General features: G+C 34.9%; 1 protein-coding gene across 1 annotated transcript; it reads left to right on the top strand.

The window, feature by feature from the left end:
• The first annotated feature begins 5738 nt into the window (after nucleotides 1-5738).
• LOC110688809 (nucleolar MIF4G domain-containing protein 1-like) lies at nucleotides 5739-18009 on the top strand. Its single transcript, XM_021865565.1, has 14 exons — nucleotides 5739-6166; nucleotides 6494-6538; nucleotides 6671-6756; nucleotides 6908-7772; nucleotides 7850-7917; nucleotides 8324-8406; nucleotides 10018-10117; nucleotides 10539-10624; nucleotides 12014-12096; nucleotides 12666-12793; nucleotides 12895-12996; nucleotides 16006-16299; nucleotides 16411-16533; nucleotides 17413-18009. Exons 2-14 carry the CDS (start codon nucleotides 6535-6537, stop codon nucleotides 17794-17796), a joined length of 2406 nt encoding a protein of 801 aa, XP_021721257.1. The 5' UTR covers nucleotides 5739-6166; nucleotides 6494-6534; the 3' UTR covers nucleotides 17797-18009.
• Nucleotides 18010-18923: the final 914 nt, after the last annotated feature.

The raw sequence follows: 18923 nt of genomic DNA, 5'->3' as shown, positions 1-18923 counted from the left end.
CTGACGCACCAAACCGTAGTTGTCTTCGCCCATTTGAAAAACATCAGCCACGACCCGGAATCCGCAGTTACCATCTCCGACTACATCATTCCACCCTTCCAAGTACGGCATGATGATCGCAAGTATCCTTTCCTTGTACGGAAACTGATCAACATCGTTTCTTCCTATTCACCATATAATTATAGACAGTTAAGAAGGCAGGAGTAACACTTTAAAACTATGTGCAATGTAAACAACCAAAACATACCAGTTCTCAGGGGCATATTCACAGACGATGAAGATTGACTACGACTAGATGACGATGTCCGACCACGAGCACGACCACGACCAAGACCACGGATATACTCAAACGCACTCCTGTTCCGCCGTTGTCGACCTCGAGGACGGTCAACTCCTTCGGGTTCCTCATAATCTAAGGTAGACGTGTGGAACATGTCATGAAGTACATGAGTAGCGTCACGAATAATAGAAGGATGGCTGGAGGACACTCGGTCGTACATCGAACGAAACTGCTCCAACTCCTCCTGTTCACGGTCGGCCGTTTGAGTGTCTGCATGCTCACCAATAACAAGCGTCCTCAAGAATGAATGGACCTGACCAACATGTAACGACGCCCTTTCTTCTGTAATAACGCGGTGAATGGTGCATGCGCAAGGTAATCCATGAGTTACTGAAATAGCACACCCACACCGAGCATACACTTCGTCAGCCAAGTCCCTCATCTTGTTCAGCTCAGTGAGAATCAACCCCAAGCATAGTGCGACACACGACCATGGAGAATCTTAAATATAAAATGGCTATACATCGTACCATGTCGTCGTCTGGAGTCCTCTAGAGAGTTCCTGATGTCGTTCTTCTGAGTTTCAATTGACTTGTTCAGTCTAGCGAACAGTGTATCCAAAGCAGCGCTCGATGAATCAATCCAGTCCTTGGTAGCTCTATGAGCGCTCTCAACTCTACATGTTGTAGTGTTCCCAAAATGAAGTACCTGGTTTGTCCAATATTTGACAAACGTTTCCCTGTGAGGGACCCATTGATGCATCACATAGTCCACCAGTGTCGGACACCACTGGTACGAATCCCTGAAGTTAGCCAATGCTCGCTCATACGCTTCCTCTGTGGTAGCCTGTAGGATCTTCCGCCACTTACCATTCACCAATCTCTCTGCCATTTCCAAATTCTTCTTGAAAAGGTTGTAGGCTTTCACTTTCACGCAGTTGTTGATGTGCCATGTGCACAATATAAGTGGTTCGATTCGGGAAACAGCTCTGCTATGGGGGCAAAGAGACCTCCCTCACAGTCGCTGACGATGGCTGCTGGATGAACATTAGGCCCGATGTAGTTTCTCAGCTTCTCCAACACCCAATAATAACTTGGAGCCGTCTCATCCTTGATGATTGCATGACCAATCAGAAAGTTCTGGTTCGTTGGAGCCATCCCAACCATCTCAACCAGTGGGAACTTATACTTGTTTGTCTTGTACGTTGAGTCGATCAAAATCACAAATGGCCAAGACTTGATCATATCAGCACAATCAGGATGCACAAGGAAAAGATGAGTCACCTCCGCTGTATCTTCATCAGAATCAAACCAGAACAGGTAACCACGTGATTGTGCCTGGTGTAGCAGCTGCTGTATAGGGTTCCTTCCCTCTGACCGTTCAAACCTGAGTTGCTGTCTGACGTTGTAGATGTGTCTTCGGTTTGGATGGTCTTCTGGAAATTTCTCTAACACAGATGCTAATATTTTAGCAGGCTTCACTTGAGCATCACTCATTTCTTTCACAACTAGTTTCGCAGCAGGACTTAAGCCGCTCAGTTGTCGATGACCCTCTTCATATACTATCATCTCATGGTTGTGATACCCCCATTTAGAGTAACCAATCACTTCCCAACCGTCACGACTCCGTAGTTGTCGAACCTTTACTCTGAACTCACACCCACAACCTTTCCGCTTTGTATCAAACCGAGTGGCTGTACGAAAATCTCTTTCTTCTCTTTTGCGATAACGGTCACATCTCAAAATGCAATCCATTCTACCATCCCGTTGAGATTTATGAGTTACTACTACCAAGCAAAATCCAGCTGCAATTGCAACCTGTTTTGCCTAATCAATCGCTTGTTGAGCTTCTTCGAATGGACCATCATGTCCAAATATCCCACTGTAATCATTTCCGTCTCCACCATATTCCCGCATCAATTATATATTACAATAAATACATTTAACGGATAATACATTTAATTTCTATATTTACACAGAATTAACACAAAAAAAGCATAATTATATATAATCAAACTTAATTTTTAAAAAACCCAATTCGAATTTTCAAACTAAATTTAAAAATATACCATTTCGAATTTTCAAATTTAATTTTAAAAAAACCTATTTCGAATTTTCAAATTTAATTTAAAAAAAACCCATTTCGAATTTTTTTTAAAAATCATTTTCGATTTTTTTTTTTAAAAAAAATTTAAATAAAAAACAACAACAAAATCAAAAAAGAAAAAAAAAATTAATTTATAAGGGTGGCGTCTGCCAGGGCTGCCACAGCCACTGGACTGGCGCCTGGCAGGGCCGCCTCAGCCAGTAGAGTGGCGCCTGGTCAGGACGCCAGTCTGGTGGTCTGGGCGTCTGGGCTGGACGCCACTCTGGTGGTTCTGGCGTCTGGCTTGGACGTCCAGGCTACGGATTGAGCGTCCATCCTAGGCGCCGGAGCCACTCCGACGGTAAACCGTGAATTTTAACGGTGACTTACCTCGTTTTCCGTCGACGACGACGTACCTCCGGCGTCCCCCGCATCTCCGGCCTGCCCTCCGGTCTCCCCCGGCGAGCCAGTACGGCTCCACATTTTTTACACCGAGATTATTTCAATTTTAGAAAATGGGCATAATGGTCAAACCATATCATATTTGTGGGCTTTATATGGTAAATTGCGGGCGATGTTTAGCGTTTTACAATCTAATCACACGGTCCAGATTGGTTCTTATATAAGATTGGGTTCCTTGTTTGATACATAGTATTATTTTTTGTTTTTAGTTTCCAATTTTTTTATTTTTTTATTATTATTTTTTTTTGAAGACAAAAAATTAAAAACAGGAAACAAGAAAAGATGTTCCACTTTTCTGTTGTTAGTTTTTCAAAATTATCATGATTTTAACAAATTTAACTAATATTTGATTCATTATATGGCATATATCATATGATTTTGAAAAACAAAAAACCAAAAACAGAAAACCACATCGATGCCAAACGAAAATGTTAATATATATATTAGTGAAAGTTATACTCTTTTATTTTACACATGTAAGTTATTATACTCTTGTTTTTATGGGAGAATTAGCTTATATTGGCCAATCATCCATTAATTTGAACCCGTGATCACATTTTTTGGCTGCATGGTGAGTCCCAAGTGACCCAAACCCAATTCTTGATGGATGGTATAACATGAAAAAATCAATTGAGAAATAATATCGATAGCAACTTCATTCGAGAATATACATTGATAATTTGGGAAACCGCAAATCTTGATGGATGGTAAAACATTAAAAAAAAAACCACTCGAAAAACAACACTGATAACAAAATCAGTCGAGAAAATACATTGATAAGGTTGGGAAACCGCGCCCATCACGCGCGGGTCTACAACTAGTATTAATTAATATTCGAACATAGTCCAATATTTTTACAATTGTGAAAATATAACAAATTACTTTTCAATAATTTTTCCCTAACTTTACTCGTAGTATACCACCTCCGGTTATTTTAGTTGGCACTTTTTAACTCTAGCACTATTCACACACTTTCCTTTGACTGTGTTTTGTGATTTATACGTAATGAAAAATATAGTAATGTGGGGCCTTATTAGATTCGTCACGTTGTATAATTTCAAAATATCAACTTTTTATAATTTTTGGAAATTGGTAATTAAAGATATTAACGGTTGAATTTGTGCATTGGCAAACGTGACTAATAAACGTGCCAATTAAAAAGAAACGGAGGAAGTATATTTTAAAACCATGCAGTGGGCCAGGCCATTAATCTATCCCTACAGGGTTTAAGCACCTGGATATATAGCACCTTAAGAGGGCCTTCACAACGAAGAACAGGAACAAAAAAAAAAAAAAAAAAAAAAAAACAGTCCGCAGAGGCCCTGGCCATTAAGTTTTCCCGTTACTTGTATTTATATGCACATGTTAGTCTCTCTCCTCTAATTTCGAAAATTCATCTAAATATTTCATCATAAGTTCCAATTTAAATGTAAATTTTGTTAGAATCATGCTCTTTGAATATCTGATTATTGTTATATATTTATGAATATTAATATTTGAATTTGAGTAATTTGCGATCAATATTTTCTAAAATAGATATAAGCCCGTGCGATGCACGGTTCTAGTAAATCTTTTTATTAATTTAAGATTTTTTTATATGAAGATCATTCATTAGATATTTGGATAAAATTCCTAATATCATAAGATAATTTTTTTTTTAAAAATTTTAACACTAAAGTTATCTTTCGTGGGTTTATTTATTTTACGTGCCGCTTAAATTTAAAATCCCAAACCTTATTATTTAATTTTGCTTAGGTGACAATTTAATTTTTTTAATAAAAAATAAATGACAAATCATTTTTTTTATCGGTTAAAATAAGTCCTTTGCAAATGCGTTTTTTTTTTATATACTCATTCTGTTTCAAAATGTTAGTCTTATCTAGAATCTTTTTACTATTAAAAAAATTAGAGGGAATCTTCTAAATTTCTCTCTCTATATAAGGAAAAACATAGTGATATGAGATTTAGTTTTATTCGTTTCGATGAATACATTATTAATATCTAATTTTTATAATATTTGCTAGGAAGAGATTAAAGATATTTACGATCAAAGGTTTACATCCATATATGTAAAAAAGATAATTATTATTTTTTAAATAATTTAAATTTTAATTGTTCACTATTCTTTATTTTTACCTAGGTGGCAAAATTCTTAAATCTTATTCGTCACTTTTTCTTAGGTGGCGAGTGAATTTTTTAATTCTAAAATAAATTATTAATCTAAAATATCATTGGTCAAAATAATACATTTTTTATGTGGCGCGCCGAATACTCCTGAAAAATGCCTACTTTATTTATATAGATTAGATTAGATTTGTTATATGGTTGAATAATTATGTCATTTTGTGTGTGAGAGTAATATTCTTCGATTCATAAAATGGATTGTTTTCTTGGAACTTTTTTGGTTTATATATTGATGAATTAATAAAAAATGGTTGAAGTTAGCTATTTTTGCGATAAAAAGGTATAATGTAAGGGGGTGCTAATAATGTTGCACGTAAATGAGTACGTGGACAGCATACGAAAAAATTAAAATTTCAAAAAATGGGTAACAAATAAAAATGATCCATAGAGCACAAATTATAGTACCTTTTAAAACGAAAAAAAAAACAGAAAGTGATTTCTACACCTACTGGACAGCTGGACTACCATCTGCATTTCTACAGTGACTTAAAATAAATCATACGTAGTATGAAGAGCAAAAATTAACTGTATCGTACACCCATGAGTATTTTGTACTCATTTTAATAATTGTTTTTCATTTAATCATCATATGAAAAGCAAAAATTAACCTTGATTTAAGGCCTATTCTCATAGACTGAACTCAGTTGAGCTGAAATGAACTACACTGAGCTAAACTGAACTGAGCAGAACTGAATTGAACTGAACTGAAATGAATATTTTATAAGAGAAGGAAATTAGGAGCTGAATTGAGCTGAGCTAAGCTGAACTGAAAATAAACGTATGAGAACAGACTTTTAATTGGGTGTACTAGTGTTTATACTCCGTAACAAATTTTAGCAATAAATCACATTATTCACATAAATAACCAACAAAAATAAAAATAAAAATAAAAATAAAAAAACAAAAAGAGAGAATAGAAAACAGAAGGTTTGAAAAAAGAGAAAACGCAAGAAGTAGAAGCAGGAGAAAGATAGAAGAAGAAAGAGATATTAACCGGTCGAAGACTCGAAGCTCGAAGCCTCGCCAGTCGCCGGTGTCGAAGTAGTCGCCGGTGGCCTCCGTTCACCGTAGAAGATTGAATCAAGTCGCACCTCCAAGGGAATCGCCGTTCGCAATTGTTCGGGTTTTTGAGAATTGAGGGAAATCGAAAATTAGGTTAGTAATTCACTGATTTTGGGTTTATTTTTTTTCAGAAAAATATGGCCTAAAATTCTAAGGAAACGTGAGAAAATGGTCCAAGCCGTCCCCATTACGTACCCGAGCAAGAGGCTAGCCGTCCCCAAATTGGCTAGCCGTACCACTTTCAAAGGGGACGCCTTGGGGACGTTTCCAAGTCGTACCCGAAATTGGTTTAATGTACTGTAATTGATTAATGCGGAAGGAATAGTTATTTCAGTATTGATTTTTTTCATTAATTATTATCAGTCATAGATGAACTTGCTCCATTAATCAACATTTCCTCCCTTTTTCTGTACTTCACAGACACACAACATTGGAAGCTTTCGGTCTAACCCGCTAAAGCTATGGGTAATTTCTTTACATTTTGTATTGTATTTAAATTCAAGGGATATTTAATTTATCGTTTCAATTTCTGATTTTGTTTGCTAATTATTTCAATTTTTTAATTTTGATTTCTTTCGTTGTTTCAAATTCCTTTAGAAATGATGGCTTCGCGTAAGGAGAAGCGAAAAGCTGCTAGACAAGAAAAGAAACAACATAAACATCAATCTCTGCTTCAACATCAGGTTCATACTTTTTTTTTTTTTTTATTTATTTATTTTTTTTAATTTTTTTTTTGGGTCAGGGTTTAGTATTTCTAGGGTTTTTGGTTGTTTTTTTTATTTGTGTTTTCTGCAGTTTTCTCTTATTTGACTATGTATTTATTGGATACTGTAGAAATTTAGCAAGTCTAAAAGGAACTCAAACAATTTGAGAAATGGTAGTGTGAAAGAGGGTATGATTTCTTCGGTTGAGAATGTGAGTACAGAAGGAAAGAATAGGAAGTTATCTATGATGGAGAGTGATAGTGACGGCGGTAATGCTAAGCCTGCTGTTAAGAGTAGGATGTCCAAGTATCAAAAGAAGGTTGGTAAAAAGAGGACAGGGTTTGAGGAGTTTTTGGAAATGGATATGAAGTCAGGGCCGTCGATGGAGGAGGACTTGGAAATGGAACGGAAGTTGGCTAAAAGACTGAAATTGAAAAATGGGAAATTGAATGACGGTGGTGATGGACTTGAATTCTTATTTGAAGGTATCCCGTCTCTTCATGATTCATCTAAGAAAGTATATGATAGACAAGATGACAGTGAATCAGAAAGTTTACTAGAAGATGATGATAGGAACAGAAAGAAAAAGAGAAAGATAATGGAAAAATCGGGGCGAGAATTTGGTGTTGTTAAAGATGATTCTCCTGATATGCAAACCAAGAAGAGCAATTTATTTGCATCTGGTGATGGGGATGAGGCAAATGACAGCAGCGAAACAGAAATTGTTGAAAGGACTGAAAAGAAAAAAAGCAAGAGGAGAAAGAGGGAGAGAAAAAACGCAGAGCAAAAAAGTGGTTCTGATGATGGTGATGATGCTAGTGATATGAAACAAGCCGAAAACATGTCACTTGATTCAGATGAAGAGGGTGAGGAAACTACAGTGTTAGAAACGGATACTGGTTTACAGAGCATTGGCAAGTATGTTGCACCTCATTTGAGATCTAGATCTGGTGATGATTTACAAGAGTATGTACAAATTCGAAGACGAGTACGAGGTAATAATTAATATTTTCTTCAGTGATACGTTTCTTTCCATTCTTTATAATGCTGAATTTTCTCCCCTTTGGTTTAGGTCTGCTGAACAGGATGTCTGAGTCTAATGTGGAGTCTATTACTGGAGAAATTTTCTCAATATTTCAGGTATACCAGTAAATTGTAGCTAAAATCTTGGTGTTTTATATATTTATTTTAATTTTTATTTTACATTTACTATATAATATCTAACGTTCTTTAGGCTCATGTGTGTCAAATAGCCTGACCTAGTGCTATACATACTTCATTTCGCCAGCTGCTCAACAATAGAACTTCTGTGGGAAAACACTTGATAATTAAAACCTTATTTTATCTTATTTTATTTTGATGTTCATCCTCCCCATGCTCACTGCTATTTGTGCCTTAGATAATTAGATGTTATATTCTTTATGATTCTTTTAGTGTCGAACACAATTCTATCCCAAAATATCTGTCTGGTTATTTCTTAAAAAAACAAGGTCTGGTTATCGTTTGCCTTTTGTTCAACTTACTGTTTTTCTTAATTACTCTATAGTCTGTCAGTCGTGCTGTTGCATCACAAATGGTCAGTGAAGAGGTTTTGGCTTCATGTGCTGGCGGTTCACGAGGAAATGAACAGTAAGATTCTGACATTTTTTCCAATAAAAAATTTGCTTCTAACATTAACGTCACTTGTATGCTGTTATTCTGTGAGAATGTTTTCCTTATTGATATATAAATGATTACAGGGGGTGTAGTCAATTGTCATAATCGTATTTATCTCATAGATTTTCTGTCTCTACCAATGTCCTCTTCCATCTCATCATCAGCATCTTTCTCATCCGATTGCCATGACTCTACGATACTATGAGATGTTTGGGAGCATTTAGCACCATTGTTATTCATTTATCACACTAGGTTTAGGTGACGATTCAGGGGTATTGGGCATCCCTACCCTCATTATTCTGATGCTAAGTTGCTTAGGATATGATCAAAAGCTTCAGTGCTCTAACAAGTACCCTAACAAGTACCGACGCTCCATGTGAATATCCACTATCAAACATAAAGTCATCATTTTCATCATCACAAAAATTATCTAATGATGAGAACACACCATCATTTCTTGTTGGCTGTATGGCTATGCTAAGGAGCCTTTGTGTCCACTATTAGGTTCATTTCATAGAACTGAATTAAATAAATGGTAATCTTGCAAAATTACTATGTCTGGGAGAGGTCATATAACAAGAATAGAAAGGTTTGAGAGGGATGTAGGAAACACAAGCTATTAGGTTGTCACTCACAAGACAAATCCAGCCTTCTGCTTTCTTTTCTTGCCCTCAGAAGGTTGAAACTCAAATCTCTTGGTCCTTTTTTCTTTAATTGGTGGGTGGCCAGGTGGGTGAATTAGTGATGCTGGATTTCTATCCTTTCACCTGTCCAATCTTTCTCTGTTCTTTGCATATGATGGTCATTGGGTGGCCCTGGCCAGGTGGGTGAATTAGTGATGCTGGATTTCTATCCTTTCACCTGTCCAATCTTTCTCTGTTCTTTGCATATGATGGTCATTGGGTGGCCACTGGCCAGGTGGGTGAATTAGTGATGCTGTATTTCTATCCCTTCACCTGTCCAATCTTTCTCTGTTCTTTGCATATGATGGTCATGCCTTTGATCTTGTATTCTTCCAGAGATCTTAGTTCTGTTGCTTTGTGTTCACATAGCAGCTTTAATGTTCCCTTGGGTTGTTTTAATTGTCACTCTTATTGTGCTCTCTCAGATGAAATGTGCTTTCTTCCTTTTTTTTTTCCCCTTTTATATATCTATTTCAGTTTGAAATTTTGTTTCTATGCGGTATGTTATCTATGTCTTTGAGCTAGGAGTTTGTCAATAAATTAATATTTGGATTTTTTTTTAATTCTATTTTATAGTATATGCTAAAAGGGTTAAGGCTTGGGTTTTATGGTGTTTCTTCCTTGCATTATACCTCCAAGTTACAACATTGTTGAAAGCATTTTGCTTAGTTGCTCTTTTTATTTAGCATTTGAAGTGTGTTTTCTTATCACATGAACATAAAGGGGGATAAAGTTGTTTAATATGTTGTTAAGTCAACTTTGCTTCTTTAGACTCTTAAATATAGTTGCATGTATGCCAAGATTTGACTCAGTGTTGTCTACTTCTTGTCCTTTGTTATTTATGTTTGAGTTAATCGCTCATGCATATAACTGATTCAAGAATTACGTATATGACATGAAGGTATGCAGCAGTATTTGCAGCATTTCTAGCTGGTATGTCATCTATGATTGGAATAGACTTTGGTGCGAGGTTTATGGCATCCCTTGCAAAATCTTTTGAGGTACTAGCTTTGTATCTTTGCTTTAAAAAATCAGAATTTGTTTTATTAAGTATCTTGCTTTTCTCTCACTGTTTCTTTTTATTCTTTATGCTTTGAATTTTACTTCTGGTGCACATCTTTGACCATGGATATATATATATTTATTTATTTATTTATTTATTTAATATTATGAAATTTTATTTTATCAAGATCTCACATGATATCGTTTTGATGTTTATATTGAGTTTTTATTGCCAAAGTTTTTTTAAAGTTTGCCATAAACGTCAAAACGTAAAGAATTTAAAGGAATGGAGGGAGTTGTTTACAAATTTGGTATAGTATCATGGATATAATATTGTTCAATGTGCCTATCTCTTGTTTGCACTGCTAATTTTCTGCCGCATGCTGACTATATTAAATCTAATTAATGTCTTCATATTAGGATGAATACTCCAAGGAAGATAATCTATCCCTCAGAAATTTGTCACTTCTCCTTTCCTACTTGTGCATATTTGGAGTGTGCTCGAGGTAAGATTTATGCTACTAATTCTTATGTGTTCATTAAGTTTGTGTGTTGGTTTAAGGAATCAAATGATTGTGTTTATATCGCGATACTTCTGTAGCTGTGTAGTTGCTAACTGGTCAAAATTATAAGCTCATTGATGTTGTCAATCTGTGTTGCGTGGATAGTTGGATACTATGGATGCCAGGTGACAAACATTTGATTGAGGGTAGCATTATAAAAGCGTTTTTATTTTCCTGTAGTTCTTACTATCATTCTATTGTTATGCTCTGAATTCAATAAATTTGTTTTATTTTACAATTTTGTTTACAATTGCAAGAATGGTTATGGTGTCTTGGGAACGGATATAATTTTTTGATCGTTGACCATGTTGCGGTTGTTGCTCAAATTTGATTTAAAAGTCTTTTTAGGATATCACTACCTTTTAAAAAGTATGAGAGAGCTCCTATGAATAGTGTGAGGACATTTATACCCCTTAAAATGTTGGTTTACATACTTACCCCTATTTATAAGTTTAAAAGCTCTTTTTTTTTCTTACATGATAATGTTTGTTACATATTTGCCCCCATTTATAAGTTTAAGAGGCTTTTTTTTTTCTTCTTATTAATACATTTCCCAAATAAGTACTCCTAAGTAGTAGTATATCAGCCTTAAAAAAAAAGATATTATATCAAACATTTAGATATCTAAAACATTTAATTCGGGGTGATTCAGGGTAGGAACATTTGATTCGGATGTCTCGGGTTTTTGAAATACCCTGTACTAAACTGGACATTTCCTATCGGTCAAACCTTGTACAATACAGCCTATCTGAAAAAATTAAACAATACAGCTATTTTGTACCATTCATGGAGCACTTGCAAATCCACTTTTTGTTGTGATTGGGAAGTGAAGGCAGTGTATATTACCATGCCAGTTAACTCGGTTCTGTGTTGGGAAGAAATGATGAAATTTTTATTAGTAGATAGTCTTATAGTTTACAATTTGTGTGGCTTACGTATGAAAATTATGTAACTTGCATTTGATGTTGTCTCATTGGGTCCTTACAAACGCTCATGATCCTATTTTATTTTAACTTTGCTTTTGTTCTATTTAATGATTTTCCTTTCTATCTTATATAAGAAATTCTGCTTTGTATGCTCTGCTTCAGTCAGGCTTTAGCTTTGCACTTGTGTCTTTCCTACAAACTATTAGCATTAGCTTCTTTAATTTTTTGTATATAGTTTGGCTAGTCAATGAAGAGTAGATCACTTTGAATGTCCTCCTAACTGTTGAGGACATTGGTCATTACTTGAATTGCTCATATGTTATCTACTTGGAGTTGTTATACTTTGCTATTATGATACTAATATTGCTTTTGTCAACTAACTCTGACTTTTGAATCCACCTTGCAGTGACTTGATTTATGATTTTCTGATCAAGCTAAGCAAACAGCTGGCAGAGATTGACGTTTCTATTATGTTAACGATTTTACAATGTGAGGACTTTCTTTCCTTTCATGATTATTCAAAGTGATGTTTAAATTCTAGCTTCTCTCTATCTCTTCTAGTCTTTTAATTCCTCCTGCAGTTAGTGGAGATTGATTTATACTTCATTTTTTTTAAGATGAAACACTTAGAAATTTACACTATTCACACATTATACAATATCTTTTTTTTTTTTTTTGGTGATTTTCAGTTAAGTAAAAAAAAAAAAATAAAGGTCATGTGGGGGGTCTTGTTAGATTTGGCTTAATTCTTAATACGAGTATTAATTGTTTATAATAATATAATATAATTTATTTATTGATGAGTAAGGATATTAATGGTTGAATATGCATTGGTAATAGTAAAAATGAAGTGTTTGATTAAAAAAAAACGGAGGAAGTAGTTTTTTAGTATATTTATAAAATCTCTTTTGACTTCCGATTCAAACTTCTCTTGCAGTTTCTTACTTGTCATTCTTTATAATATATGTAACCTGCTGCTAATTTCTGTTTAAAATGTTATTCTCTTTAGAACATATCATAAAGCTGACAAACTAATCATACTTCGGTTTAATTAACAGGTTGTGGAATGAAGTTGCGGGGGGATGATCCTACTTCCATGAAAGACTTCATCTCAAGTGTCCAAAGTAGAGTGAATGAGTTAAAGGCTACATCAGAAGATGTGGAGATGGTTACATATAGCAAGAGGGTATGATTTTGTGACACTCTGAGATTATTCATGGATCTATTTTTTTCTTCCCCTTGCACATGCTCTTGGCATCATGTGATAATACAATTTATATGTTGCAGATGGAATTTATGCTTGAGACTATATGTGACATCAAGAATAACAAGAAGCGTGTTAAGGAGGATTCTTCACCACACACGCGCATCAAGAAATGGCTGCAAAAGGTTTTATCCCTGTTCAATTTTACAGTTTCAATCTACTTATCTATTCTTCTCTCTCTCTCTCTCTCTCTCTCTTTTCCCTTTTTTTTCTTTTTTTTTTTTTTTCACTTGTTATACTAATTGTTGTTTGTTGGCATATGAAATACTGGTACTATATGCACGCAATGTGTGTGCCAATAATGCACTCGGGTGCACATAGAGATAGGTGCATCCAAGGGTGGTTTTTTGCTCATTTAATATTTTTCTTCTTATTTAAAGATTTTAAAATGAGCTAAAAATATTAAGGGAGTATATAATATATATATATATATATATATATATATATATATATATATATATATATATATATATATATTTTTTTTTTTTTTTTTTTTATGTGGGTGAAGATTTGAAAGCAATGTAATTTTGTTTTTCTCCGAGGAGATATAATAAGCAATATTAGCAATATTATTTGACTTTGGGGGTATTGTGGCCTTTGTGGGTAGTTCAAAAGTCGGGACACCAACTGTTTATTCCTTCCTTTTTCCCTTGGCTTATATAAAAAGATGTAAGATTTATTTTCATGGATTATTTGTTTTCATTCGGACCACCCGCAATTGTAAGCTATTTCTTCTAGTAAGCATACAATAGTTTAACCTTATTTTTCTGAGTTAACTAGTGTGTAAGCAAAGTCAAAGGCATGTTTACTTGACAAAACTATTCATTTTACACATTTCAAAGTTGTTTACTAAAGGGAAAAAAATGTTAAGCTTGTGTTATTTCATTGCGCTTTTAAAGTTAGACAATCAACTAAATTAGAGGATATGTGATTTGTGAGAGAAATTTTATAAAGCAATTTTGTAGTTGATATTGTAGTCTGGATAAGGGTGTGCAGAAATGGACCTGGACCGGAAAACGACGACTGGTTGATTCCGGTCCTCACAAATTGGGGATTTCGGTCCGGTCCGGGTAAAAAACCAGAATATTCTGGTCCGGACTGGAATGGACCGGAAAGTGTATTTTTGTAATTTTTTGGGTGAAAATTTTAAATTTTATGTTTAAATTTCTAAAAAATTTAGATACAAAACTTGTAATTTATAAGTTCTAGGTGCAAAATAGGAAAGAACGCAAACAAAAACTAGATGTTAAAAATGTATGTATATATTAAAATACTAAAATGAAAAAAAAAAAAAAGATTATGTAACCGGTCCATTCCGGTTCAAAACCGGACCGGAACAGAATAAACAGGTCTGGACCAGAATCCGGACCAATTGATTACGGTCTGGTCCTGGTCCCCAAAAAAATTCGATTATGGGTTCTGGTCCATTCTGGTTGGGTTTTGGACTGGTGCACAGCCTACTCTGGAAATCCTTGATTTTGTATGAGAGTGGAAAGTAGATTCTTTCTGCTAAGCACTTTTTCCAAAAGAAAGTGGTAGAAAATTTGCCTAGTTCTCATCGTTTTTTTTTTATATTCAATATTAGATCATTAAGATGTGCTCCAATTATGGTGATCTTTAGGTAAAAGTGAATACTGATATTTATGCTTAATTAATTAATTCTAGTTTTTCGGCAATGAATGTAGCAAGAAGTCACATAATTGGGGTGGTCTTTTGGATCTCATAAAGGTGCAATATTAGGACCCTCCCAATATGGATAGCAAGGGGCAGTTCCATCACCACGCCATCTAGGGACGGGTCCTAGTTGGACCGGGAAATAAGGGCAGTTGAAATAGGTATTGACAAACTCAGACTTGCATCTGAGGATCCCCTTCTGTTACTATTCTCGCTCATATTAAGAAGCCGATCTTCACTCGACCCAACCCATGGGATTCCCACTATGCTTCTTTTCAACTTATACTAGATGATCCCCTTTGTGGAGGGAGGTACAAATATTCCTCCTCATCCCCCCCCCCATTCCCTCTTCTATGCATGGTGCTAATTCGTTTGATTTTGCTCTTCAATCCCAACTTGGCTTGATAGCTAGAGCCCTAGCTTCGGCTTTTAAAGGGATTATTGATAGCTATAATAATTGAATAATCAAATCTATGATATGCATATGTTTGTCATTGTAACATCAAGTCATATTTTAACTTTCCCTATTTCTTGGTGGAACAAGGATTTGTTCGTCCGTAGGTTGGGGTGGTGATGGCAGCACCCCTTGCAATTCATACTAGGAGGGTCCCAATGTTGCCCGTCTTGAGATCAAAGGACCACTTTCGAGACCTATGACTATAGGAGACTGGGGGTTGTGACTTGTGAGTATGCTTATGACCTTACCAAACTTCAACCTAAACTTTTGAGAAGTGGGGCCTTCTGGGTAAGCCAGTTCTTGATGGTTGGTTTCACATCTGTGAGGGAAAGACGGTAAATAAGAGACTCAAAGAGGAAACATTTAGGATGATTGAATAGCTTTTGACCCTGCCTATCTTACTTTTATCCTCCTGTTAAGCGTGTCAAATGTTGGTTTTCTCCCCTCCATCCCCATGCACTTCTGTAAATATAGTTTGGGAGAGAGAAGGGGGTTGAGGGGGTAGCTTTGGAGAAAGATTTAAGGGTTTGTGCTTTATTTTTGTCTAGCTCTCTTAACCTTATTGCTTTTGTGATTAAACTTGATTGTGATTTTGCTGTTCTGAAAATGCTGATGGTAATGACATGATGATGAGAGTATTTCTTGCTCCTGCCTGCAAAATCCAAATTGACAAAATCTGCCTACATTTCTTAGTGTAGCTTGTTTCTTGTCCTCTCGTTTTCATTCTTGTATGCCGTTGATTCTAGTTCTACTTCCTTACTTTTACACACTCTCTTGTATGTTAACATTTTTCTAAAAAAAAAAAAGAGATAGAGAAGAAGAAAAATTTGAAAGTATTAGACTCCATTATTCATCACTGCTTCAAATGCTCATCTATAATATTAACATTCTGCAACTGATTTGTGTGGGACATGTGTGGCAAAGTATTTAGGATAAAATTTGTTTTCATCACCATGAACTACAGTCTTATTTGTTTGTTAAAAACACTTTCTGTTACTTGCAGCTTAGAGTCGATGACATCACACTCAGGGGAGTCAAATGGAGTAAGCTGCTTGATCCCAAGAAGAAAGGGCAATGGTGGTTTTCTGGGGACCTATCTTCTCAAACAGAAGATGTTCGTAAAGTTGCTGGTAAGGTGGACAAAGAGGTTAATGAGGCCCAAAAAATGCTGAACCTGGCAGCCAAACAAAGAATGAATACAGATACCAGAAGGGCAATTTTTCTTGTTATAATGAGTGGAGAAGATTATATTGATGCATTTGAGCAACTGTTGAGCTTGAATCTACAAGGAAAGCAGGTCTGGGCTTAGATTTCTGCTTGCACCACAAATATATTTGAAGTTTATTTGTCAATCATTATTCTTGTGCTTGGCATCAGTATTGAATTTCAGTTCTTTTACATGTTGCAGGACAGAGAGATCATGCGTGTTCTTGTTGAGTGCTGTTTGCAGGAGAAGTCCTTTAACAAGTATTATACAGCTCTTGCTTCTAAGCTTTGCAGTCATGACAAAAACCACAAGTTTACTCTTCAGGTTTGACTTTAAAATTTTTTCTTGGAATATGTCTTATATGCCAACTATAAGCTTTGGCAGATGGGTTCACAGCTAGTAAAGAGGGTGAATAGGGCAGTGCCAACATTAGTATAAGAGACTGGTGACATATCTTACATATCATTATAGGGTTTGATTCCCATCTGTCCAGTTATCTTCAAAAAGTTTTCCCTCCCATTTCTGGCTCCCACATGTGCCTTGGTAAAGCCAAAAAGTCCATAGATTAATCACAATTTGACAGATTCACGGCAACATGTTATTGACAAGAATTTAATTTCTAATATGAATACTAATTAGTTTATATTGTACTAAATTATCTAATTTCTTGCATGGACTAATAAAGATAAGCGAATCCGTATAATATTGACAGGAACACAATATGACATGACCCGTTTGGCAGTCCTAATTTTACCTTTATTTATGAAAAAATTCTGTTGCTTTAATTGTTTGTTTGGCGAACAGTTTGTAGAGGACACCATAAAGCTTGAATGTGAATAAAAGAAGTAATTTATTTCAAATTTGTGGTGCAAGTTTATGGTGAAAGCTACTGGTATAAGACTTAGGTGTCCAATGGATACGCACTCCTTTTTTTTTTTTTTTTTTTTTTCGTGCATCACTTCCCATAATTGGCCTTATTTGTTTATTTATTCATTCATTTATTTTTTAGTGCATTGCCTCCCATAATCTGCTTATTTTTGTTTGTTTATTTATTCACTTCCCTGTTTGGAAATCTTCTATTTATTTTATTTTCATATATGCCTCTCTCCTCTAATTGTCCAGACTTTTAACAATAAATAAAAAGATGTGTGAAACAAAGAACACAAGTATCTCTTAACTTTTATTTTTCCTAATATTATGCAGTATTGCCTTTGGGACCATTTGAAAGAGCTGGAGTCCATGCCTTTGATGAGATCAATGCACCTAGCTAAATTTGAGGCTGAAATGTTTGCAAGCTTCACTCTTTCCCTTGCCGTTTTGAAAGTCGTTGATCTGATTGATGCCACCCAGCTTACTGCAAAGAGGATAATGCATTTCCGGATGCTCTTTGAGGCACTTTTCGAGTACCGAGATAATGTTGTGTGGAATGTTTTTACACGGGTCACCATTACACCTGAGTTGGAAGAACTCCGAAATGGTCTGGAGTTATTTATCAGAGAGTATGTTGTAAGCACAAATAAAACCGCTGCTAAAAAGTTCAAGCTTATTAAGAAAGCGCTTAACAACTCCGAAGGTGTTCTGATGTAGATCTAATCACAGGCCGCAAATTAAAATAGGAAATGACAGTTAACTTGCTAGCTAACCCAACGGGTTAAAGTTTTGGTTAGTTGAGTGATTACAGATGAGATGATTTCACCGTTAAATTTAGATAGGAAGGACGTTTAGAATGAAATTTTGTTTGTGTATTTATCACTTGTTAAATTATCCAATAAAATAATTTATGTGATGATTTTATTGTCATTTCATGGAAATATTAAATATTTTGATATAAAACCTGATTTAGTCCTAAAATATCTGAGATGATTTGATTAATACTCTGTATTCTTCTTGAGAGATGTCTATAATAAATAGAAAACAAAATCATGACAGATATGCATTGCTAAATTAGTCAATTGTAAATTATATAAGGACCTAAATTCTTAACAATTCAATTTATTTTTTTAAAAAAAGCGTCCTAACAATTTCGCCAACCTCTTAATTAATCAAATCGTGATTTAATTTTGCTTAACTGACGAACTTTAATTTGCCAATATTGATGATCGGAAAGTTAGCTTCTATTACCTTGTTTTTGGTGATAGTTTTGGTGTGTATGCCCTATGGTGAGTTTAATTGTCAATCTTTTTTATTTTACTATGGTTTCAATATTTGTCATGCTTTAAAATTCATTTTCATAATTTTAGTTTTCTTACATAATTTGTTTTACTGTGGTTAATGGTGTCAATATTTGTAATGCTCCAAAATGCATTTTCAATTTGAAATTTATTGAAGAATGTAGGACAACTGGACAAACAATCAGACCATCTTTTGTGTCATTAAAATGATCATTACAGGCTATCTATATTGTTAAATCTAGTGGTGTCAAAACCTAATCTGAACGACCCGATCAAATTTGACTTGACCTCATCGAACCCGACCCGAACACTATAATCTAGTGGTGTTAAAATTAAATTTGACTTGACCTCATCGAACCCGACCCGAACACTATAATTGACACCTTCAGGCTGCATATAAATTCTAATTTCACGTTATAAATTTATACTTCGTATAAGTTTCAATTTAATAACAAAATCACTAGTCAATTAGTATTATTATTTATTGGAAAAATTCTAAGAAATCAGCTTTTATAACACCTTTTTTGTGAAAAAACATCTTAT

The sequence above is a fragment of the Chenopodium quinoa genome, unplaced genomic scaffold (genome assembly GCF_001683475.1).
Source record: "Chenopodium quinoa cultivar QQ74 unplaced genomic scaffold, ASM168347v1, whole genome shotgun sequence".
Classification (NCBI taxonomy): Eukaryota; Viridiplantae; Streptophyta; class Magnoliopsida; order Caryophyllales; family Amaranthaceae; genus Chenopodium; species Chenopodium quinoa.
This window is presented reverse-complemented; position numbering and strand designations above follow the sequence as displayed.

Excerpts from the sequence above, each read along its gene's own strand:
- LOC110688809 (XM_021865565.1), top strand. Across the intron at positions 10,625-12,013 it reads ATATTTGGAGTGTGCTCGAG|TGACTTGATTTATGATTTTC; the intron begins GTAAGATTTATG and ends TCCACCTTGCAG. Across the intron at positions 12,997-16,005 it reads TCAAGAAATGGCTGCAAAAG|CTTAGAGTCGATGACATCAC; the intron begins GTTTTATCCCTG and ends TGTTACTTGCAG.